At 43.9% G+C, this 20,423-nt stretch overlaps 1 protein-coding gene across 1 annotated transcript in view; it reads left to right on the top strand.

Moving 5' to 3' along the window:
• ETF1 (eukaryotic translation termination factor 1) overlaps positions 1-18,474 on the top strand; it is a 33,985-nt gene extending 15,511 nt beyond the window's left edge. Inside the window, exons 3-11 of the mRNA XM_090065020.1 lie at positions 2,998-3,173; positions 4,533-4,672; positions 8,833-8,971; positions 10,360-10,550; positions 11,154-11,283; positions 12,183-12,338; positions 12,959-13,023; positions 14,713-14,860; positions 16,267-18,474. Coding sequence (XP_089921146.1) covers positions 2,998-3,173; positions 4,533-4,672; positions 8,833-8,971; positions 10,360-10,550; positions 11,154-11,283; positions 12,183-12,338; positions 12,959-13,023; positions 14,713-14,860; positions 16,267-16,349 — 1,228 coding nt within the window. The 3' untranslated portion in view covers positions 16,350-18,474. The remainder of the gene's footprint in view (positions 1-2,997; positions 3,174-4,532; positions 4,673-8,832; positions 8,972-10,359; positions 10,551-11,153; positions 11,284-12,182; positions 12,339-12,958; positions 13,024-14,712; positions 14,861-16,266) is intronic.
• Positions 18,475-20,423: the final 1,949 nt, after the last annotated feature.

Below are 20,423 nucleotides of genomic sequence, written 5' to 3'. Positions count from 1 at the left end.
TAATGAAAAGTAATTTGGTGGATAACTTGTATCCAGCAGGTGGCAGCAGAGTGTTGGCAAAAAACTAATAAACAGGCCCACATAATCTTAGTCTTGCTGAGAGATGACACAGAAACTGGAAAATGACACTTGAGTAACTGAATCATCTGACTGCTTCCTTGCCAGCTTCAAGTAGAGTAAGACTGCAGTAGGTTGTTTGGCATCCTTCTTATGCTGTTTTGTTTTGTTTTGTTTTTTCTCTATAGAAAGAGTAATGTCTGAAGTAGTGTTAGCTGAGTAAGTGAAGTATGTTAAACCTGAGAAATGCCTTCTCCATAAGTCATGGGGTATGCTTTTCAACTGAATGGAGGATGTGGACATTACTGATGTGCTGGACAAAGCAGAGCCTTAAGACCTATTAGTTACTTTTGAGAGTAACTCCAATGCATGTGCTGCCTTACCTGAGGGAACCTTTTCCTTAGAGGTACGGTAGTACATGCCAAGAATGTGTAGACTTCTACGAGGTAGGCGGCTACAAGAACATGGAGTGAAGTTAGGATTTGAAAGGTGATTGGACAATTTTCTGAAGAGAAGATAACATTGCCAGTAGCAGACCAGGAGGCACAGGACTACCAAACCTCAGCAATGGTTACTCCTTGTGTTCTGCACCAGTGCCCTTTTCTCCATCAGTGTATAATCTCAGTGTTTTCAGTGGGGGGGTCATGTGATCTGAAATATCTCTTCTGTGGCCTTGCTGCGAGTGTACAAAGTGTGTAGAATTGGTTAAGGGGGAGGTGTGGGATGTGACAACATCATTGATTGACTGGAGGGGAAGGCAGCAAGTAAACTGATTTCCACTAATAGTGTAATCTGAAGAAGCTTCTTGTCTCCTAGTGTTTCAGGTAGATTCAGAGGTAGTACCTCGCTGTTTCTGAAAGTAGCATTTATTGAAGTAAGCGCATAGTTTGGAAGAGGTGCTTTCATTGTGATTAGCTTTTTGCTTAAAGGAGCCAGCTGGGAATGACAGGAGGTTATGCACCCTTGAGGAACTTGCCATTCTGCAGTGTAGCCAGCTGCTTTAATTGAGTAGTATAGAATATTCTTGGCTGATGTAACCTGGAAGTTGAGAGTTGTGCTTGCAGATCTGTCACAAGTTCCTCCTGGGAATAACTTGTGTGTAAGTGACTTTTCACAGCTGTTTTTAATTAGTGTGTGGGAAGCTCTGATATTAAAACTGACTGTTCATCCTGAAGATAAGGGATTTGTTTTATTGGATGTTCTTAGATCAGATGTGGCCTGAAATGAAAGTCGTTAATAATAGTAATAATAATAGGTAACTTCCATGAAAAGCCCAGCGGCGATACTTAAAATTCTTCTCCACTATGTATGTAGCACAAATGTTGCATGTCAGACTGCTACTGCAGTAGAAAAGGGAGCTGACTAGAATCTGATGACTTCCCAACCTGAGATGCACAAAGTGGCAAGCAGAAAAAGATCCTCAGAGTCACCTCTGCCCACTTGTCCTTTACCACCCAAATCCTCTAAGGGAAAGTGCCTATTTTCAAAGGACTCAGTACAAAGATGAAAGGTTTCCACTTCCAGGTGTTAGTTCAGTATTTAGGGCTTTCACCTAGGAAGTAGGAGACCTGGATTATATTCTCTTCTGAGCCCAGTGATTCAAATCCATCTCACAGTTCTCAAAGGGCTGTCCCACTCCTCAGGCATTCTCTACTCACACTGGGTACTTGACTGAGAGGAGCGAATCCTGGGTTTCTGTTGTGTGCATTTTACCCAATGCCTGGAAAATGTACAATATGTGTGCAGGCTGTGGGGTAAGTATTGTTTGAGTAGCTTTCCCAGAGTATGCCTAAATTGGGAGCCTGGGTGGACTCGAGCACAAGGACATATAGTTTGTGCATCCTGATCAGGCCTGGCAGGTGATGGACGGGACTGCTTATTTTTCAGCAGTTTTGAACGTGGGCAGAAGCAGAACTGCAGGTATCCAGAGAACATTCGAGTCAAACAGGAAACCACCTTGTTGTGTTTGGCAGCAGCTGGGTGGGGGGTTTTGAACTCAAGGTGTAACTGAAACATCCAAGTTCTGCCTCTGGTGCTCAAGTCCTCCTTATTGGATATAGGCCAAGGAGCAGAAGACAGGACTTTGGAATGTTCTTGGAGTTAGCAATACTAAATGAGCAGATGTACGTGCCTACCATGCAGTCACCAGGATTATGGTATTTAAAACTTGTTTCCTCTGACATGCATTGGCACCTTTATTTCCTTTTAGCTTCTTGTACTAGAGTCTGAAAGACTTAGTCTTTGGGTTCTGTAACTTTTTAGCCTTTCACTCTACTTTTGTCTTGTGTGAACAAAGAGAGCAAAGAATAAAGAGGTAACAAGGAGATAGATGGCAAGCCACCAGTCTAAGAACCTATGAAGTTTCATGTGCCTTAGCTAGAATATGACCATTGTTAATTCAGCATTTCACATTAAACAACAAACCCCTCTGGGATTTAACTGCAACTTAGAGGTACTGGGTGACACCAAGGCTGATTTTTATTCAGTGCCATTTAGGTAGCTATCCTACTAGGAGCCATGAATGACTGGTGGCTCCTGTGACTTGAGGGGGCACCACAGCAGTGGTGGGGACCGCCTACTGTTGGCAGCGAGGGGGGCTAGAGGGGGCAGGTGTGGGCGGCAACTGCTTGCAGAAGCTAGCAGTGGCTTCAGCTGCGACCAATCTCAGGGTGGGCACATGTGCCCCCCCCCCACCCCTTCCCTACATGTTGCCTATGGTAGGACCCAACATGCTGCTTTGAAGACCTTAAAGGCATTAGGCAGTAAGCTGACTAGATGGTGCAAGGAGAATGAGTGTGGTGTGAATGGTAAAGTGAGGCACCCAGTTTATCCTAGGATGTGGTTCATAACATCCACTTGCCTGTCTTCTTGCACCCATCAATGTATACTGCTTTAATGTGTTGGTAAACTGTATGCTAATTTAAATCTTTTCTTCCTCAGCAATGGCACCAGCATGATATCATTGATCATTCCCCCCAAAGACCAGATTTCACGAGTGGCAAAAATGTTAGCAGATGAATTTGGTACCGCCTCAAACATAAAGTCTCGAGTGAATCGCCTTTCAGTTCTGGGAGCCATTACATCTGTACAGCAAAGACTCAAACTCTATAACAAAGGTAATGCCTTTCCTTGGACTCATGCTTGCTACTTTTCCTCAAAACTTTCCTTACCTCAGAGATAGTCATGGGCTGTTGTCACAGACTGACAAGAACAAGCTTGAATTGGTTGCTTTGGCCTGTTGACTGCTCATGGCACTTGCAGCACAAGTTTTCTCTATTGCTATTAGTATGTCTTTCTTAAGGAAACTTCCTTGAATCCTTTCCCCTTAAAGTGCAAAGGCCTTTCTGTTGATTTGTTCTACTGCCTTTGACATGTTTGTACCATTCTTAGAGCAGTGGGATTCATCCTCATGCCTATGAGGATCTGAGCACTGTCATAACTGCACCCTTTTCCCCCACCTTAAGGCTTGTTTTGCAGACTAAATTTAGAAATCTTAAGAACTGAAATAACACTGACAAGCCAAGCTGACATCAACAGGATTAGACTGGCAGTTCCCACACTAAAAGGGAAATGTAGAAGTTGGTTGTGAGTTCCATGGAAACTTAATGATAATATCTATGGTTGGAAACTGACCGGAAGTGGGGTCACCCACACAAAAAATGGGAGCCATTATCTGTCGGCATGAAACGGTATCCATGTTCACACTTGAAAAGCTTGTGTACCTTGAGTCAAACCCTGAATTGATCCTGAGAGATGTGCTTCTGAAGGGAAGGATCCAGTCATGCAGCTTTTTAAAGCTGCATAGACAAGTAGCCCAATTTAGGTCAGTTAGGCCAAGGGTTATAGGATCAGACCAGTTCCAGGAGAGAGGTACCACCTCAGAACTGTTTATCCAGGTGATCTGGGAGTGGTGGAGAAGGAGAGGGAGAGGTGTTTTAATTAGAGCAGCTCTTGAAGCTGCTCTCATTAAAGCACCCAGAGCATCATGTGTATCAGTGTCTCTGTGCTGAAAAATGGCAGCAGGGGTGCTTTAACTAAAGCTTGTTGAAGGGTAAAGCTGTTTAGTTTTCATTCACCTGTTACAAACTGTACATGTTTGCTTCCCAGCTCATGGCTTGACAGCTGGGTACAAATTCTAAAAATCTAAGCCCCACCAAAGTATTTGTCATAACAAAGCATTCAGTTACCAGCAAGTTGTTCTCCTATCTGTAAGTTTCCTGCTTTCAGCCATTTCCTAGAAATGACCTTGTGCTTTCCTCCTAAGTTTGTTTCTTCCCTCAAATACACAAGTCCTTCAGAGGTGGTTTTTGTTTTGTTTTTTATGGTGGGAATTTGTACAGTAAAGGGAAATAGATGCTGTCAAACTAAATCTATGCCTTAATTTCTGGCATCCTGGTATTTGTAGTTTTAAGTGATGGATGGTAGGATTTGATATTTAGTAGCCTAAATTTTATTATTTAAAATGTCCTTTATAGTACCTCCAAATGGTCTGGTTGTTTACTGTGGAACAATTGTGACGGAAGAAGGAAAAGAAAAGAAAGTCAACATAGACTTTGAACCATTCAAACCAATCAATACATCATTGTATTTGTGTGACAACAAATTCCATACAGAGGTAAGATTAGTCCTTTGCTTGTTTGCTCGTCTTTCTGTAGCCAACAGTTTTTCAGAGAACTTTGCTAGGCTAACTGAAACAGTTCATAAGTGGTGGGGGTCACATTCTCTGTAGCAGCAGAAACTCTGCCTTGTATGGAAAATGCTGTAGAAGGGCCTATGACCAGTTAGTATTCAGAAATCTTAATTTGCTAGGCGGATTTTTGTCCTGGACTAAATTGGCTCAAATTGTATCAGAACTTCATAGTTCAGGTGGGTCTTTTTTATGAGTTTGTATAATCCATAGGTTCAGGTTTCTCTTTGTAACTGGGGACACTTGAGTGCTGTGGAAATCTTATTCCATGCTATGCACAAGGTGAGGCCAAACTAATCTAGCATTGCTAGTCTTTATACACATCTTGCTGTCAGCTTTCTATCTCTAGTTTTTGTGTGTGTGTGCATGTGTGAAACTCTTCAGCCTCAGAAAATGTGGTTAAGTACCACACAGGCAGCCACTCACCTGACTCACATGAGCAACGTAAGGCATGTTTCAGCTCCATAAAACAGTGCAAACTGCAACAGCCCTGAAAATAGTCCTATGGCTGAATGGAGCAAGACTGCTAGAATTCATAACAGATTCTAACACCGGTTCTTGGCACCTGTGACTGACTTGCAGTGATAAAACCCTTTTCAAACTGAGGTAGAATTACCTGGTACCTGAAACTGGGATGCTTCTCTAAAGTAAGAAGTCAGCATGTGGGACCCATGTTAATAGGGCTGGAATGTCACCGCAGTGCTTGCTGCTGTTCACATCTTTTGAATTCCTAGTTTGTAAGACTGTTTTGACCCTGGAAAGCTTGTTTTGAGGGATCCTGGACTGTGACTGGCCCTCCTAGGTGCTGTGGTATTGAGAATGAAATGCTACAGGAATTGAGTTCGTATTCCTGAGAGATTTAGTACATAACTCCCATCCCTGCCTCTTCTTTCATGGGCTTCTCCACATGTAAGAGAACAGCCTCTCAATCTGTAAGAAGTTGATGGCATTGACAGCTGTGTCTCAGCCAGCTGAGGTGGGGCCCCCACCTTGATCACTAAACAAGGCACTTCTGCTAGGACTCCTCTACCAGCACACTGTTACAGGAAGAGATCATAAGGAAGAACAGGAAGGGAAGGTCAGCAAGGAAGGTAGACCCCAAGATTGAAGAGGGAGGGAGAAGGATCAGGAAGTGCAACAAAAGGTAGCCCTTGCTGAGACTGTATTGGTCAGCATGTCAGTCTTTTGGGGAAATTGTGATAGTAGGTACAGATAGGAAAGTGCCCCAGTAATGGCCCTTCTGTTTGTCTGCTCCCCTATGTCTGTAGTTTACTTGCAGTTCTGCACTGCAGAATGGGCATGGTTGTGGAATAGCATGCTGTCTTCTGTTCTCCAGTGCAGACTGACAACACGACTTACATGGCACATTGACATTTTCATCACAATACAACAACAGCACATTTGGCTCCTTGGATCCCTGCTTCCAGCTAGAATACAAGGGGGTGGAATCTTTGATTTGGTAACCTCAACAAATTTTGGATTGTAGTTGCTCTGCAGAAAAAGAACAAGAACACATCTTCAAACTGTAGTTGGAAAAAAGTGTGACCCAAATGGAGGGAATGTCCTAAATAAAAGCAACAGGCCATTATTTTAGGCTCTGTCACTAGAAAAACAGAATCCAGATACAAAGTGAGGAAGAAGGGGAAACTAGGGAGTTCGTGATCATTTGATACTTACTTAAAATAAGACTGAATAAATAACACAGGTTTTAGGTCCCTTTCTACTTGGCAATCACTAAATCTGATAAGCCAGTTTTATTGCAAGTGTGGAATTGAAGTAACCTCCCAACAGGGATACGAACTCTGACATTTGTGCTTAAGTTTAGGATTTATATTGACTTAATTGAATATCTTGGTTGGAGCGCTCATCCCAGTCATACAACTTACTTGGCTCTCCATCCCAATTATTTTTTTCATAGATTTCATAGACGTTAGGGCTGGAAGGGACCTTGAAGATCGTCAAGTCCAGCCCCTGCCCCAGGGGCAGGAAGGTCAGCTAGGGTCAAAGGACCCCAGCAAGATAAGCATCCAAGCTTGCAAATAGATTGCAATTTAATATTCCACTTCCTTCTCTCATTCACTAGCACTGCTCATATATTAATAAAAATATTTACTTTGGCCAAGATGTCTCAACAAATCTTAGCTGCTTAGCTTCCATGATTATTTCCCCATCCCCCAACCTTTATCCCCTCCCTTAAGCTTGAAAGCAGTAGGTTTGATTGTGTGGACTTCGGATAGAGATGACAGATGCTTTATGTTCCTTCCATTCACTACATTAATGTTACCTGGCAGGCACACAGGCAGCTTAAGTTCCTATGTTGTAAGCTAAAACCATAACTTTTTCTAGTATTAAACCAGAGGTCTGTAATTGGGCAGATTCTTCATTTCCCCGATCCTTTATTGCCACTCTAAATATAACTTCAGAAAGAGCTTTCTGACTATTCGCTTAACTTGGCAGATGTAGGTGGACAGTAGTTCATTCAAGGGCAAATGCACACAAGTTTGGCCTCACTTACTGAGAATTAGCATAATGGAGACTCTTGAAGAGTAGGAAGAGCATTAATTCAGGCACTGCTTACAAGTTCTAGAATGCCTGACCTAGGATTAGGAAAAAATTGGAGTCAGACTGAACAAGCTGATCCTGACTTGATGGCTACTTGAAATGCTTCTCCCTGCTTTGGAGAAACTAAGGTGCAAACAGTTTGTGTTGGGAGATGACCAGTCCTAACTGGTGAGAGTGATTTAGAGCAATGGTGCCCCGTCTTTTTGTCTGGAAGGCTGGATTGGCAGTGCCTGGTCCACCCATGGGCTGGATGCAGCCAGTGTTCCCAATCCAGTGAGGGCACAGCAGGCACCCTCTGGCCATGCAAACAAACCAGCCTCTGCATACTGCAGGGAAAGGAACTTAACCCAGCTAGTGGGGAGGAAAAGGGGTGCGGCCCAGCCTGGGCAGGAGGGGGCATGGCCCATCCTCAGTGGGGGAAAGGGGCCTGGCTAGGCCCAGCATGGCCCTACAGGGGGGAAGGGGGTGTGACCTGATCCTTATCCAAAAGTGGGGTGGGGTGGAGGGACTAGCTTGGCTCCTACCAGCTGTGCAGGGAATGGGGTTTAATAGGAGGAAGTATGGCCATATTAATGGTCACCCTCCCCTGCTACCAAACTTACTGACCTGTGAGGAGCCCCGTGGGCCACATCAGGCCTGCAGTCTGGAGGCTGAGCACCCCAACCTAAAGGATTGACTAGAGCAGGAAGCAATGGCTAACTGCTGAACATGAAGCTGAATTGGTTTAACTTTTGCTGCTGCATAAGAGAAGATTGGAGGTAATAATTTTTCCCCAGAGGTTGTGGCTATCTTCTCTCCACTCACTCCCTGGCTTCTGCCCATAGCTAATAAGGCAATGTGAGGGTGATTACTGTTCATACTTGCTCATCCCTGCAGATGAGAGTTGTCATGGCTGCTGTGGATTTTGACTCAGTGTTGTGGGAATCTTCGTGTGGGCAAGTGCGAATCTCCTTGATTGCTGCCTAGCTAACGGTTGGGCTGCATGGGTGGCTGATGGAACAGAAGCTAAATCCATTTCGCTGCCGAATAGCCAGATCAGTGGATGGAGCAAAATTCTTTAGGCAGGAACATTTGGAAGGAGGGAGGGAAACTAGTTCCTGTTTCCACTTGCATGCATTTGGGAAGAATATGGTTTGAGGATGGCCAGGTAATTTGGGTTCACAAAGGTACAAGTTAATCTTACTGTGATTCCTCTACTTTCCCCTCATGCACATACACCTTTCCTGCTACATCTCTCCCTTATAAGCAATGCAGTAAAGTAGTGATCTGGAAAACTTACCATCAGCCTAAAACCCGTGACCTCTTGCCCCAACACTAGACTTGAATACACAACATGCAGGAGAATTCTTGGATCCTTTATTTTGTCATTTGGTCTTGATTGCTTCATTAAAACAGCCAGAACCATTGATCTGTGGCTTCATTAATCTGTATCATGCCTGATGCTCTTCATTAACCAGCTGTGGGGCCAAAGCACTGATATCAGTAGATGGTGTTTATTGGTAATCCATATTTTATTTTCATTTCAGGCTCTTACGGCACTGCTGTCTGATGACAGCAAGTTCGGTTTTATCGTAATAGATGGTAGCGGCGCACTCTTTGGAACTCTTCAAGGAAATACAAGAGAAGTCCTGCACAAATTCACTGTGGATCTCCCAAAGAAGCATGGTAATGCAATGCAGTAACAGATCTAAAATGCCTTCAGTAGAAAGGAAAGCTTTGGGGGCAGGAGCCTAAAGTACAGTTAAATCCTGAGGCAGAGTTCCATTCCACACCCAAGAAGAAATCTCTACCTGACCTAGCCACTGAAGCAGAAATATGAGTAATGTTGGTTTGGTTCTTTAGGTTGGAATCCTGTAATGCATTTTCCTGATGTCTTTTGCTAGTCTCAAATAGCTGAGTACCATGTTGACTTGTCAATGTCAGTCCTTTTTTAAAAAGAAACTTTCCAATGAAGTCTTCCCCTAAAATTAGGTGCCACTTACAAACTTTCTCAAGAACACCAGTTTATAATGGATCTTAAATACCATAGGAAAATCTCATGTAATATTGCATGAGAATTTAGTACAGCTAGAAACGCAGGTTAGTTGCACAAATATTATGGAACAGGATATTAAAACTGAATAATATATTTAACCAGCTGTTGCATAGTCTTGGTTAATAATTTTTCCTATTTCATCTAGTTTTTGCCCCGCATACTTACACCAGTGGAACTCCCTACAAGAGACAGCACCAGCGTGAAATGAGTGTTGTATTGATGCAATACTATACATAATGAAGTAAGCATGAGGGCCAGATACTTTTTCATCTACTTGGTGGCTGAGTGCGATCCTGTTCCACCCTGTCCATCCCTGAAGCAACTTTAATGCCCCTAACTTCTTTAACACCCTTTTGTCTTAGCTTTAGGATTCAGTCATGAAAAGCAGTAAGCAGGAGAGGGGAGGACTCCATCCATGGACATTTGCCATCCACTGAGAGGTGGTTAGCTATGTTAGTCTCAGCTCAGGCAAAAGACAGGGTAGACTTTAGACTGTAACTGGGTTAGAGAGGTTTGAGCTTTCATTGGCAACAACCTATTTTGTTAGATACTATTTGAACCAGTTATACTGCAAGGTGCCATCCTGCCTTGTCTTTTGCCTGACTTGAGTCTAGCTGGTTCATGTAGTATTCAACCTACAAAGTAGGTGGTTGCCTATGAAAGCTCATGCCTCCTTGAATCAGCTATTCCAAGGTGCACCTTGCTCTCTTGCTGTTGCTTGAGTCCCTGAAATAGTTAATGCAGAGTAGAATAGGATCTGCCTTCTAGTCTGTGAAACATTTTCCTATGCAAAGGGCATGTAGAGAGTCATCAGTTGTTAATGGGACACTATGTGTAGTCACTTCATGCTGTTTTAGTGGGATGTTTTTTCCTCTTATTGTAGAAACTTAATTCTGAAGACTGCATCAGCCCTTGGGTTAATTTATTCTAGACCCAGTTGGGATCATGTGTTAGCTTCCATGAGAAGAGTTCTCTGTCTTTCAGATTTGCTACATGAGATCTGTTCTTTCTCTTAAAGGTAGAGGAGGTCAGTCTGCCTTGCGTTTTGCTCGTTTGAGGATGGAAAAGCGACACAACTATGTTCGGAAGGTAGCAGAGACAGCTGTGCAATTGTTCATTTCTGGTGACAAGGTGAATGTGGCTGGTCTCGTTTTAGCTGGATCAGCTGACTTCAAAACAGAACTAAGTCAATCTGACATGTTTGATCAGGTGAGGAAATGTAGTCTTGTGTGCAGAATGAAGCATAAGCTATCTACTGGAGTGAGCCAGTTCATAGTAGCATAGTAGTGCTAACACAGGCAGTGACTCATGGCTGCCACCAGATGCATCTCAGGAGAAATCCTAAACTGCAACATCTTAATCTGAGCATGATCTGATTCAGTTGTGAAATTCTGGTAATCTAGAGTGGGCTGTTCTTCTAGGGAGGAAGTCAAATCCCAATGACCCCCTGCAAGGAGCTGGATTTTGCTTCCCATTATTACAGTGTACTTTGTGGAAAATCTGGCCTTGCGGGTTATAGGGTTATTCATCCTTGTCTGGGTTCCACAGTAAAAGCAATGACTTTAGTAGAATTATACTTTGCTAAACCTCATCTGTTTGGTTTTGCTATCTGAACATGGTACATAAATACCTTATGCTCAGAACCCCTGCATGCAAGTGAACTAAGACAGATTAACCTCAGTATTTTCACCAAATATTTGTTTGGATGGCTTTGAGAGAGCTTTATGGCAGGTGCTACTTTATAAGTTGCCTAATGCTGGCTTTTTCTTTTTTTCTTTTTTTTGTTTGTTTGTTTGTTGTTGTGGGGGATAGCGGTTGCAATCCAAAGTGCTGAAACTAGTTGACATCTCATATGGTGGAGAAAATGGATTCAATCAAGCAATTGAGTTATCCACCGAAGTCCTTTCCAACGTGAAATTCATTCAAGAGAAGAAACTAATAGGTATGACTACACCACCTTTTGAGCTGACTCCATGGATGGGTATCCCTTGCATTGCTGTGCATGCTGCTCTTGATGCTGCCTGCTTTGCAGTAGCTCAGTCCTAACTGGTAGAAAGGCTTGGGCAGAAGTCATCAGTCATGATGCCCTTCTCTTCTCCCAGCATCATTTCAACTGCTACAGGAACTTGCTGAAAGTTCCTTTCCCCATTTCCAACCAACCTACCTATATGACAGGGGCAGGCATTTATTTCGGGTGGAGGGCTGCTTACTGACTTTTGGCAAGCCATCAGGGGGCTGCATGATAGGCAGCCAGGGGCAGATAAATATTAATTTTCTTACTTTTTTAGGGGCCCCGCCAGCCAGATAGAATGGCCTGGTGGGCCACATCTGGCCCATGGGCCACATTTTGCCCACCGCTGCTGTATGATCTTTCCCTCCTATTTCTGAAGGTCATCCTTAGTTTCAGACCTCCCAGCACAGTTGGGGAAAATCCCTACTCGGGTCTCTTCCATCTCCAACAAAATAAGAATTAAGATTTTCTTTGCCTTAAAGATACTGGTAGAAATGATCCCCATTTGTGATTGGTTAGCGGGTGCATGCACTGCCAATACAAAAATGTAGTAAGAGGCTCATACTAGTAGGCTGTCTTTTGTTGAAGGGGATAAAGGTATGTAGCATTTACTTGAAATGAGACCATGAATCACTGAGAATCCAAGGTAAGTTTCAAGTGAACGAGTACATATGACAGTCTCTCAAAGCATGAGGAGCCTTTGTTTCAGGAAAAGGAGGCAAATGTGTTACTGTGGTCACTTGCTTTAAAAAAAAAAAATAGATTTTATAACAACCCATATGACATGATCTATGTTTGTGACAGTCTGTTTCTCTGTGCTCTGAATGCAGGCCGATACTTTGATGAAATCAGTCAGGATTCAGGGAAGTATTGCTTTGGTGTTGAAGATACACTAAAGGCTTTGGAAATGGGAGCAGTAGAGATACTGATAGTTTATGAAAACCTGGATATAATGAGATACGTTCTCCACTGCCAAGGCACTGAAGGTATGTGGCCACATCTGACCTGATCCAAAAAGCTCTGGGTGGTGTTGGTGGGTAGCTATTAAACATTCTCTTTGCATTTGAGGGAACCTCTGTTGGGCAAAAGTCCATCTTCTAATTTCCTCCCCCCCTGCCTCCACTGGTGGCTCTAATAGTTACTGGCTGGCTGTGGGAATTTCTAAAGGTTAATGTCTTCCAGGATGTATGAACATGATTGGATTACCCTGTGTGAGGATGGAGAGGGTTTGGCTCTGCGAAGGTGTGACTTCATGTGCAGGCAAATGCACTAGTAGTGCATAACATGGGGGCAAAAGTGATCTATCCTTCTACCACCCAGACATGTATTTGTATGTACTGGTTGTCTGGCTGCCTTTGGGGTAGATGCACCATTCCCTTGTGGCTCTGTCTGTCCCTTAATGTCCAGGTCCTCTTCCCATTTTTGCATTGGAGGTGTGCAGTGGCTATGTGTGTAGCCTGTCCTGCCCTGTCAGCAGCCTCCCCAGACAGGCAGAAGGGCTGTGCAGATGGAGGTCTGACTCCTAGTGACTGCTTCTCTCAGTCTTTAGCTCCTAACTTACTTTGGGCAGTTGCAGCAAATTTCTCATACTGTGTTTCTTCCATAGAGGAGAAGATCTTGTATTTGACACCAGAACAAGAGAAAGATAAATCCCACTTCACAGATAAAGAGGTATTTAATCTGCTGGGTTTGGTACTACTTTCAGGAAGGGTCACTCTGGTGCAGGCCTTTGAATCTCTACACACTTAATTTGTTGCAGAATGTTTGAGTGCTGTCCTCTTTTCTGGCTTTAACATGCGATTTAATGGACTACCCTGTAGTTGTTCCCATTCACCTTGAGTAGAACTTGAGACTTGCCCCTTGTTTTTTACTACTTAGATTTTTTTTTTTTCGGGTCCTCCCCCACAGCTGCTCATAGACAAAGGAGCCAGTATAAAGGGGACTGGGAAGCACCACATCCTCTTCCACTTGATGTTTGCCTTGTCCCCCTCTCTTTGCTATGCCTTGCACTAGAGCAAAGTGACTGTGAAACATTAGCATTCACACCTGTAAGTGGTCAAATCAAAATGACTATAGCAGGTGAAACACTGGGGAATCTGCCTCTAGGTAAGTGAGGAACAGATGTATGATAGTCCACTGAATGTGGAACCTCTTGCCAGTCATGGGTTAGAGGAACTTCTAGGGTTCTGCCAAACTGTAGTATGTGTTACCCCTGGGGGTACACAAGACATCTGTAGGGTGTAAGCTAGCAAAATTGTGTAATGCAGATTTAATTTTAATAAAAATAATTGGCATTTAAGGGGTTAAAATACAAAATGTATAATGGTAGAGGTACATCATCATTGGTAGCCATCAGTCTCAGGAGATCATGGAGATTGTACTTTTTGTGGGTTACCAAGGACCACCACAGCTTCTTGAGTGGCTGAGGAGTCCAGTGTGTGACAAGTAGATCCTTTGGCAAGTTGCACATATAAACTCAGTTAAGCCTGTGCCAGTGTGCCAAGTACCGTCTTGTCTTACCTGCCTCTAAAGTCTCTTCTGTATCTCATTGTTGACCCTCTCCATTTCAAAGCAACGTAGACCCTGTGTCATGATGGCTTTTCACTCTCAGCAGTCCGAATCAATTGATTCCCAGCGTTGGCCTTCGATGCACAGCTTGCAGAGGTTTTTCTTGCAGACATCAACAAAATGTAGTTTGAGCCATCCAAGTTGATGTTTGCCAGTGGCTAGCTCACTGAAGAGTATATTCTTGGGCATTCATTCATGCGATTCACATGCCCTAATCAGTGGAGGCATCTCTGTCTCAGGAGCACAAACATACTGCGTACCTTAGCCCATTTCAGAACAGCGATATTAGAGATTTTTGTCATGCCATGTTATGCCCAGAATATGGCAGAGACATCAAAGATGGAAACTGTTCAGTCTTCTTTCTTCCTTGGCATAAGGGGTCCATGTTTGGCTGCCATACAATAGAGAGCCAAAAAGTTCATAGGATACCTAGCTTAAAACATTCACTTGTCAAAACTTACCCGGTGGCTCAAAATATCAGCTGTATTGATCCCTTTGTTCAATTTCTTTCATTTTTCTGCAGTCCTGTTCCCTGCAATGGTAGCTAAAAGTACACACATGTCAGAACTTCCAGTTGTTTAGCACTTAAACCTTTGCACAATGCTAGTGTCTCCAAGTCTGACTTCGGGCATGTCATCAATACCTGCCTGCCTCCTGGCTGAGAGCACAGCCTGTGCTGGCTTCTGTTAGTTAAGCCATCAAGTGAATTGGGGGTGGGTATGGAAATGACACCTCAACAGGTGCAGTGATGGTGATGACTGACTCTTTTTTCCTCTTCTAATGTTTGTGTAGACTGGCCAGGAACATGAACTGATAGAAAGTATGCCCCTTCTGGAATGGTTTGCTAACAACTACAAAAAATTTGGAGCAACATTGGAAATCGTTACAGACAAGTCACAGGAAGGATCCCAATTTGTGAAAGGATTTGGAGGAATTGGAGGTAAAATGTAGGAGCGGGGAGGGGGAATAAGCCAAGTATAAAACACTGATGGTGCCATCTGATTTGCAGCCAGGCTGGTAGTAACATGAGACTAGAACATACCCAGACTTCTGTTGCTTTGCATAGGGAATTATGGTCCATGAAGTGTGTAGAGGGAATTATTTGTGTCTGCTCTGTGACTGTTTTCAGTTTAACTACATAGTGAAGAGTCTGTGTGGTAAAACAGGCTGGCATGAAGTGCATTACCTAGCAGCAGTTCTCCAGCTGGTCTACATAGCCCATTTGATCTTCCCTGGGGAACCTGGTGGTCCTTGTCTCCATGAGCTACTTAAATCACTGTGGAAGTGTGCTGTGGAGCAGCTCCTTTTAATCTTGTTCTTTTTATTGTGCGTGCACTTCCCCACCCCCTCCATGCTGATTTGGCAAAGGGACCCTGGTGGCTCCACAGCTCGCTGCTGATCAGCCAGGAGATGAACACCATGGTTTTAAATATGCTGTTTTTGCTTCCTGGCCAATCAGCAGTGAGCACTGGGGCTGCTGGAGCCCTGCAGTCCATCAGTGGTGGGAGGCAAAAACTGTGTCATTTGAAAGCACAGTTTTTGCTTCCTGGCTGATTTAGGAGTGAGTGACAGGGCCACTTTGGCCCCTCCACTAATCAAGGGGTGGGGGGAGCATGTCAAAAAGAGCAAGATTAAAGGAGCTGCTGCACAGCGCACTTCCACTGCAATTTGGGTAGATCTTTTACTTATTTGTTGTTCCCACTCCGCCTCCATCCACCAGAAATGTAGACATCTTAATTAAACCAGCAGAAACGACTTATCTTGGGACACCTTATTTCCCCATCTAGCTATAACTCTGCCAACCCTAAGAGGTTGTGTCCTTCTAACTTTGAGGTTAGTCACAGGCATAGCTTTCCACTAGACACACAAATTGCTTGCCCCGTGCATTTTGCATTACCATGGTCAGAGGGATAAGTCCCCACACCTGGTAAAATCATTGGCGCTCAAACTTTACAGTGAAGCTAACTTGGGTAGATTTGGCCTTAGTGTATGACTAGTTTAGATGTTGCATGGAGATGGTCAGTGTCACAGCGGAGACCTGTTCAATGTTACAGGTTTTTTAGCTGACCTGAAAATGAAGGCCATGCTGCCATGGCTGCTTTTCCTGTATCTAATGTTTTGTTCCATGTAATATAGCGCCCTGGAAACCACCTGAATATTTGGGGGAGGCAGGGAGAGGAATAAAATCCTTCACTGGAGCTTTTAAGTTCTAAATCTGTGGATTCCTACTATGGGGAATTCCACATCCTAAATGCTAGTCTCTGGTATTAATCATCTAATTTGTAATGAGCCTTTTGTAGCTCATTGAATTAAGGAGATACTCAGACCTACCTTTTTTTCCCCTAGGTATCTTGCGGTACCGAGTGGATTTCCAGGGAATGGAATATCAAGGAGGAGATGACGAATTTTTTGACCTTGATGACTACTAGGTAGTCGACCTGGGTCTGGCAAAACGTGCCTCACCCCTCCAGCATCCAACCCAAGGAGCAAACTCATGGTGGAAAACACAAGAGATCCCTGCCTTAGAATTGGAACATTTCCAGAACTTGATCCACAAGCATTGGATTTAAAAAAAAGAAAAAAAAGAAAAAAAAAAAGAAATGAAACCTACACTTTGGTTTGTCATAGTGTCAGTACAGCAGCAAGCTACTAAGTTCCTATATGCCACTTCGGACTAATTTAAAAGAAATCCCAGTTTTTACTTTTACTCAATGGTGAAATTGGTTGTATTTTATGAAAATGATTTTTTTTTTAACCTTCATGATGCATTAACTGCTGTAAAACTTCTTCCTTGAAAAAGTTAATAGAAGTAAGATCCTACTGGTTTGTTTCTTTTTATTTTGATTGGGGAAAATCAGTTGCTGCATTTTGCAGTGACATGACCCATTTACATGGCATTCTCAGCTTAGACTGCAGAAGAAGAAACGTGATGATAGATTGGCATTTGCTAAATATTGGGAGAGTAAGAGGAGGTTCTTCTCAAGTGCTGGCTTACAAGGTTTGGCTTGCAAATTAATAGCTGGGCTGGTAGAAACCTCCCAAATGATCTTATTTTAATCAATTTTGAAAAAACTCTGCTCCCACAAATTAGGAAACACACTTCACTGATCACAAAATCAACAAAAATGTTGCCAGACTTAATTTTGAGAGAAAAATGGTCTGGTGTTCATTTTTTTCCAGTCTCAGCAGAAATATACACATGACTTAAATAAAGTCAGGTACACTTTTTGTTAAGCTCTGCTCTTCCTTCATAAGAGTTTACCTTTATTTTAGGACTGCCTTGATTATGTAAATTTGATTGAAACCATAAATGTCTAAATAGCAGCAAGTATTGCACAGGATTACCTAACGAGATGTTGATTACATCCTTGGTAGAGGAGGACTTGGACCATTTAATACTTGTACACTGAACATTAGCACATCCCTGGGAGAGAGCCAACTCCTCCACACCAAGGATTGTATCTCATTTGATCATTAAGTGCTCATTCAAACTGGGTGCTCAGCTCTAAGAAGTGGGAACCCACTTCTGTTGTACTCAGGCTTGAGCAAGTTTTGTAATGCCTGCCACATTTCTAAACAGTAGAAATGGCTATGTTTCTAGCCCTCCCTCCACATACCTCCATCCTTTTCTCTTTCTTTCTTTCTTTCTTTCTTCCTTTCTCTCTTTTTTTAAATCAAAGGCTTAAGTTGACATTTGGCATGAGATGTAAGAGGTCTGGCCTTTCTGCAGTCTCTTGGGTTAGTGGGTTTTCTGATGGGTACTTTTGACACTCTTTAATGTCTGTTCTCCACTGGCCTCAGACACTTAGCACATTGGTGGAAAGCAGCTGCTTGTTCCCAAGCAGCATCCTTGCCTGTTGTTCCAATAATCCTATTTCACTTGAAGGAAATGGGGGAGTTTGTCTTAACTTCTGTCACGCTGTGCTCCTAGAGATCCAAAATGACCATCAGGTGTGAGCAATATGATCTGTACCCCTGGATTATTATGCAGCAAACAGCTTGATGTTTGCCATTGTCTACAACATGCTTTTCACATTAAAGCTGGAATCTCATATCAAAGTGTTTCTTATATGATTGGTTCTGCTCTAGATTTGCACAAAACCCAAGTGCAAGCAAATATACAGTCTTCAAAGCAGTATGTTTTGGATTTTGCCATTGTAAATGGGTCTAATGTGACATGACAAGACCAGAAAAATTGGATGTAAATTTACATTTTTGAATATACTGCTTGTTGTTTCACATGATACATTAGGGTATGCAGCTCCTTTTTGTAGTTTTTATTTTTACTATTTAAGTTTGGAAATGATGCCAAATTTTTGTATTTCTTTAATCAATGTGTTCTCTTCAGTGATATATATTGCATTATATATTGATGTGTATATCAATATATACTGATATGTATTACACTTACACATACAAACACATTAAAAGGGGGTGAAAAAATCCTAGCCTTTGCATACTATATAGCCTCTGCAGAGAGATCCCAAGCAGTGATATCTTGGTGTTGTGATGTACAGAAATGGAGAAGAGTATTAAACCATATTTAAGAATATAGCATGGACTCTTGATTATTATTTTTTCTTTAAAATCAGCAATTACTCTCCAAGGGAAGCATGGCTTCAGCATCATGACTGGGCAGCAGAAATTAGAAAGAGGTGGTTAGCCGTGTTTAGTCTGAAGTCAAGTGGAAGGTAGGGTAGATAATTGTCCAAGCTTTTGTGAGCTGAAGCTAACTTCGAGAAGTTAAACAATCCTGATATCAAAGCTTTCAAATATAGCTAAGGAACATCTTCATGGCAGGGCACAGTGGGTCTGTGGAGAACTGGCCAGCTGAGATAACTTTGCTCTCTCAGGTGGGGTAAGGGGGAAGGTGTGTGGCAGGGCACAGTGCGTGCCTGCCACTTTAAGGCTCAGTCAGGCATGGCAGGTGATAAGTAGACTGCCAGTTCAGAGCAGGTGCAGCCAGTTGGGAGCTTCATGTGACTGCCAGGGAAGAAGCTGACTGAGGCTGGTGAGGGCTGCAGTCTAAGTTTCATCTGAAGAACCTGGGGAGTTGCAATTGCCAGCCAGAGGACTGCAGGCCCAGAAATGACCTTGGAGGCAAGGGTAGGAACTATGGGGATGGAGGAGATTCCTGGGGACCTCAAGAGGGTCCCAAGCCCCACACATGAGGTTACAGGAACAAGGGTGTCCTGCAGACCAAGAAGCAGGGGCAGCCAGGACTTAAGGCTGGGAGTGGTCCTGAGACTGGCTGGAAAGCAGGACAGCTCAGGCCCAAGACTTAGAGGGCAGAGGGGTCAGTGTAGAGTCTGGTGCTGCCCAGACTAGGGGCCTGTTGGGGCAAGGATCCCTGGGAAGATCTTGGGGCAGCCCACATTCATCCCTGGATAAGGCCCAAGGGTGGCCTAGAGGGAGACATGCCTGCCTGGGTGGCCACTGGGCCACCTGAAGAGAGAAATAGAGAGAGCTTCGGGGCAGAGGCAGTAGTAGATCAGTGCCAGGGAGAAGGGAGTGATAGAATAACAATGGGGTTGAAGAGCAGAGGTGAGTATGAGGCCCCAGAGTTGGTGAGAGAGCAAGGGTGCAGAGAGAGCTTTCCCCACTGGCACAGGCTGGGACCAGGACCCAGGAGGGCACCCTGATTAGCCAGAGAGTGGGGACAGGCCATTGGTGGACAAAGGTCCCTTGGGTGTGGGCAGCAAGAGGTGGAAACTGGGGCCACCTGTGCCTGTACAAAGGGGGTAAGTAGGACCATCTGAAGGCAAAGATGTACAAGACCAGGTCTGTAGCAAAATAGGGGCAGAGATGGTAAAATGACTTCAGGTATGTAGAGAGGTACTCCAGAGAAGAACAGGGGAGAGCTCAAGGATAGGACTCAAGGGTCTGCCTACTGGGTAAGACCTGAAACTGCACCCAGCTGGGGCTGGGTGCCAGTGGTGGGGCAGTTCCCAGGAAATGCCACACATGTGCCTCTCCAGTGAAAGGCAAGGATGTGGTACTGGAAAGTCTCGGTCCCTACTGCCTTGAGGGTGACTCCATGGTGGGGAAAGGCTAGGGGAGCACACCCTGACAGAAAAGCATCAGGCCTGGGGAAATGAGAGCCTCAGGGTGGAGGGTCAAAGTCCACTGAGTGGGTCCTGAGGCTTTTGTGGGAGTAAGCCCAGAGGAGGGCCAGAGCCAAGGTCCACCAAGTGGGACCTGAAGCTTAATGTGTGAGTGAGGCCTAAAATGAGAGGAAGTGATTCAGTGAGGGGTCACCGTGTGAGTGAGTGACCCGGTGAGGGGTCAGTGTGTGTGATGGATGCAGAGAGGGGTCAGTGCATGAGTGTGATAGGCTGAGTGCAGTCCAGAAACGGGCCAGGGGAGTCATGGAATTGGATGCCATCTGCAAGGCTTGGGACATGGTGTAGGGATGGTACGGAGCCATGCATTTGGTCCAAAGCATCAGAGTCATAAAATGGGGTACCTTCCTACTTCACATCTATTTAGTTACATCTAGGCAT

Source organism: Crocodylus siamensis, chromosome 10 (genome assembly GCF_052110815.1).
Source record: "Crocodylus siamensis isolate JL-2025a chromosome 10, ASM5211081v1, whole genome shotgun sequence".
Classification (NCBI taxonomy): domain Eukaryota; kingdom Metazoa; phylum Chordata; order Crocodylia; family Crocodylidae; genus Crocodylus; species Crocodylus siamensis.
Note: the sequence above shows the minus strand (reverse complement) of the source record. Positions and strands in the feature narration are given on the sequence as shown.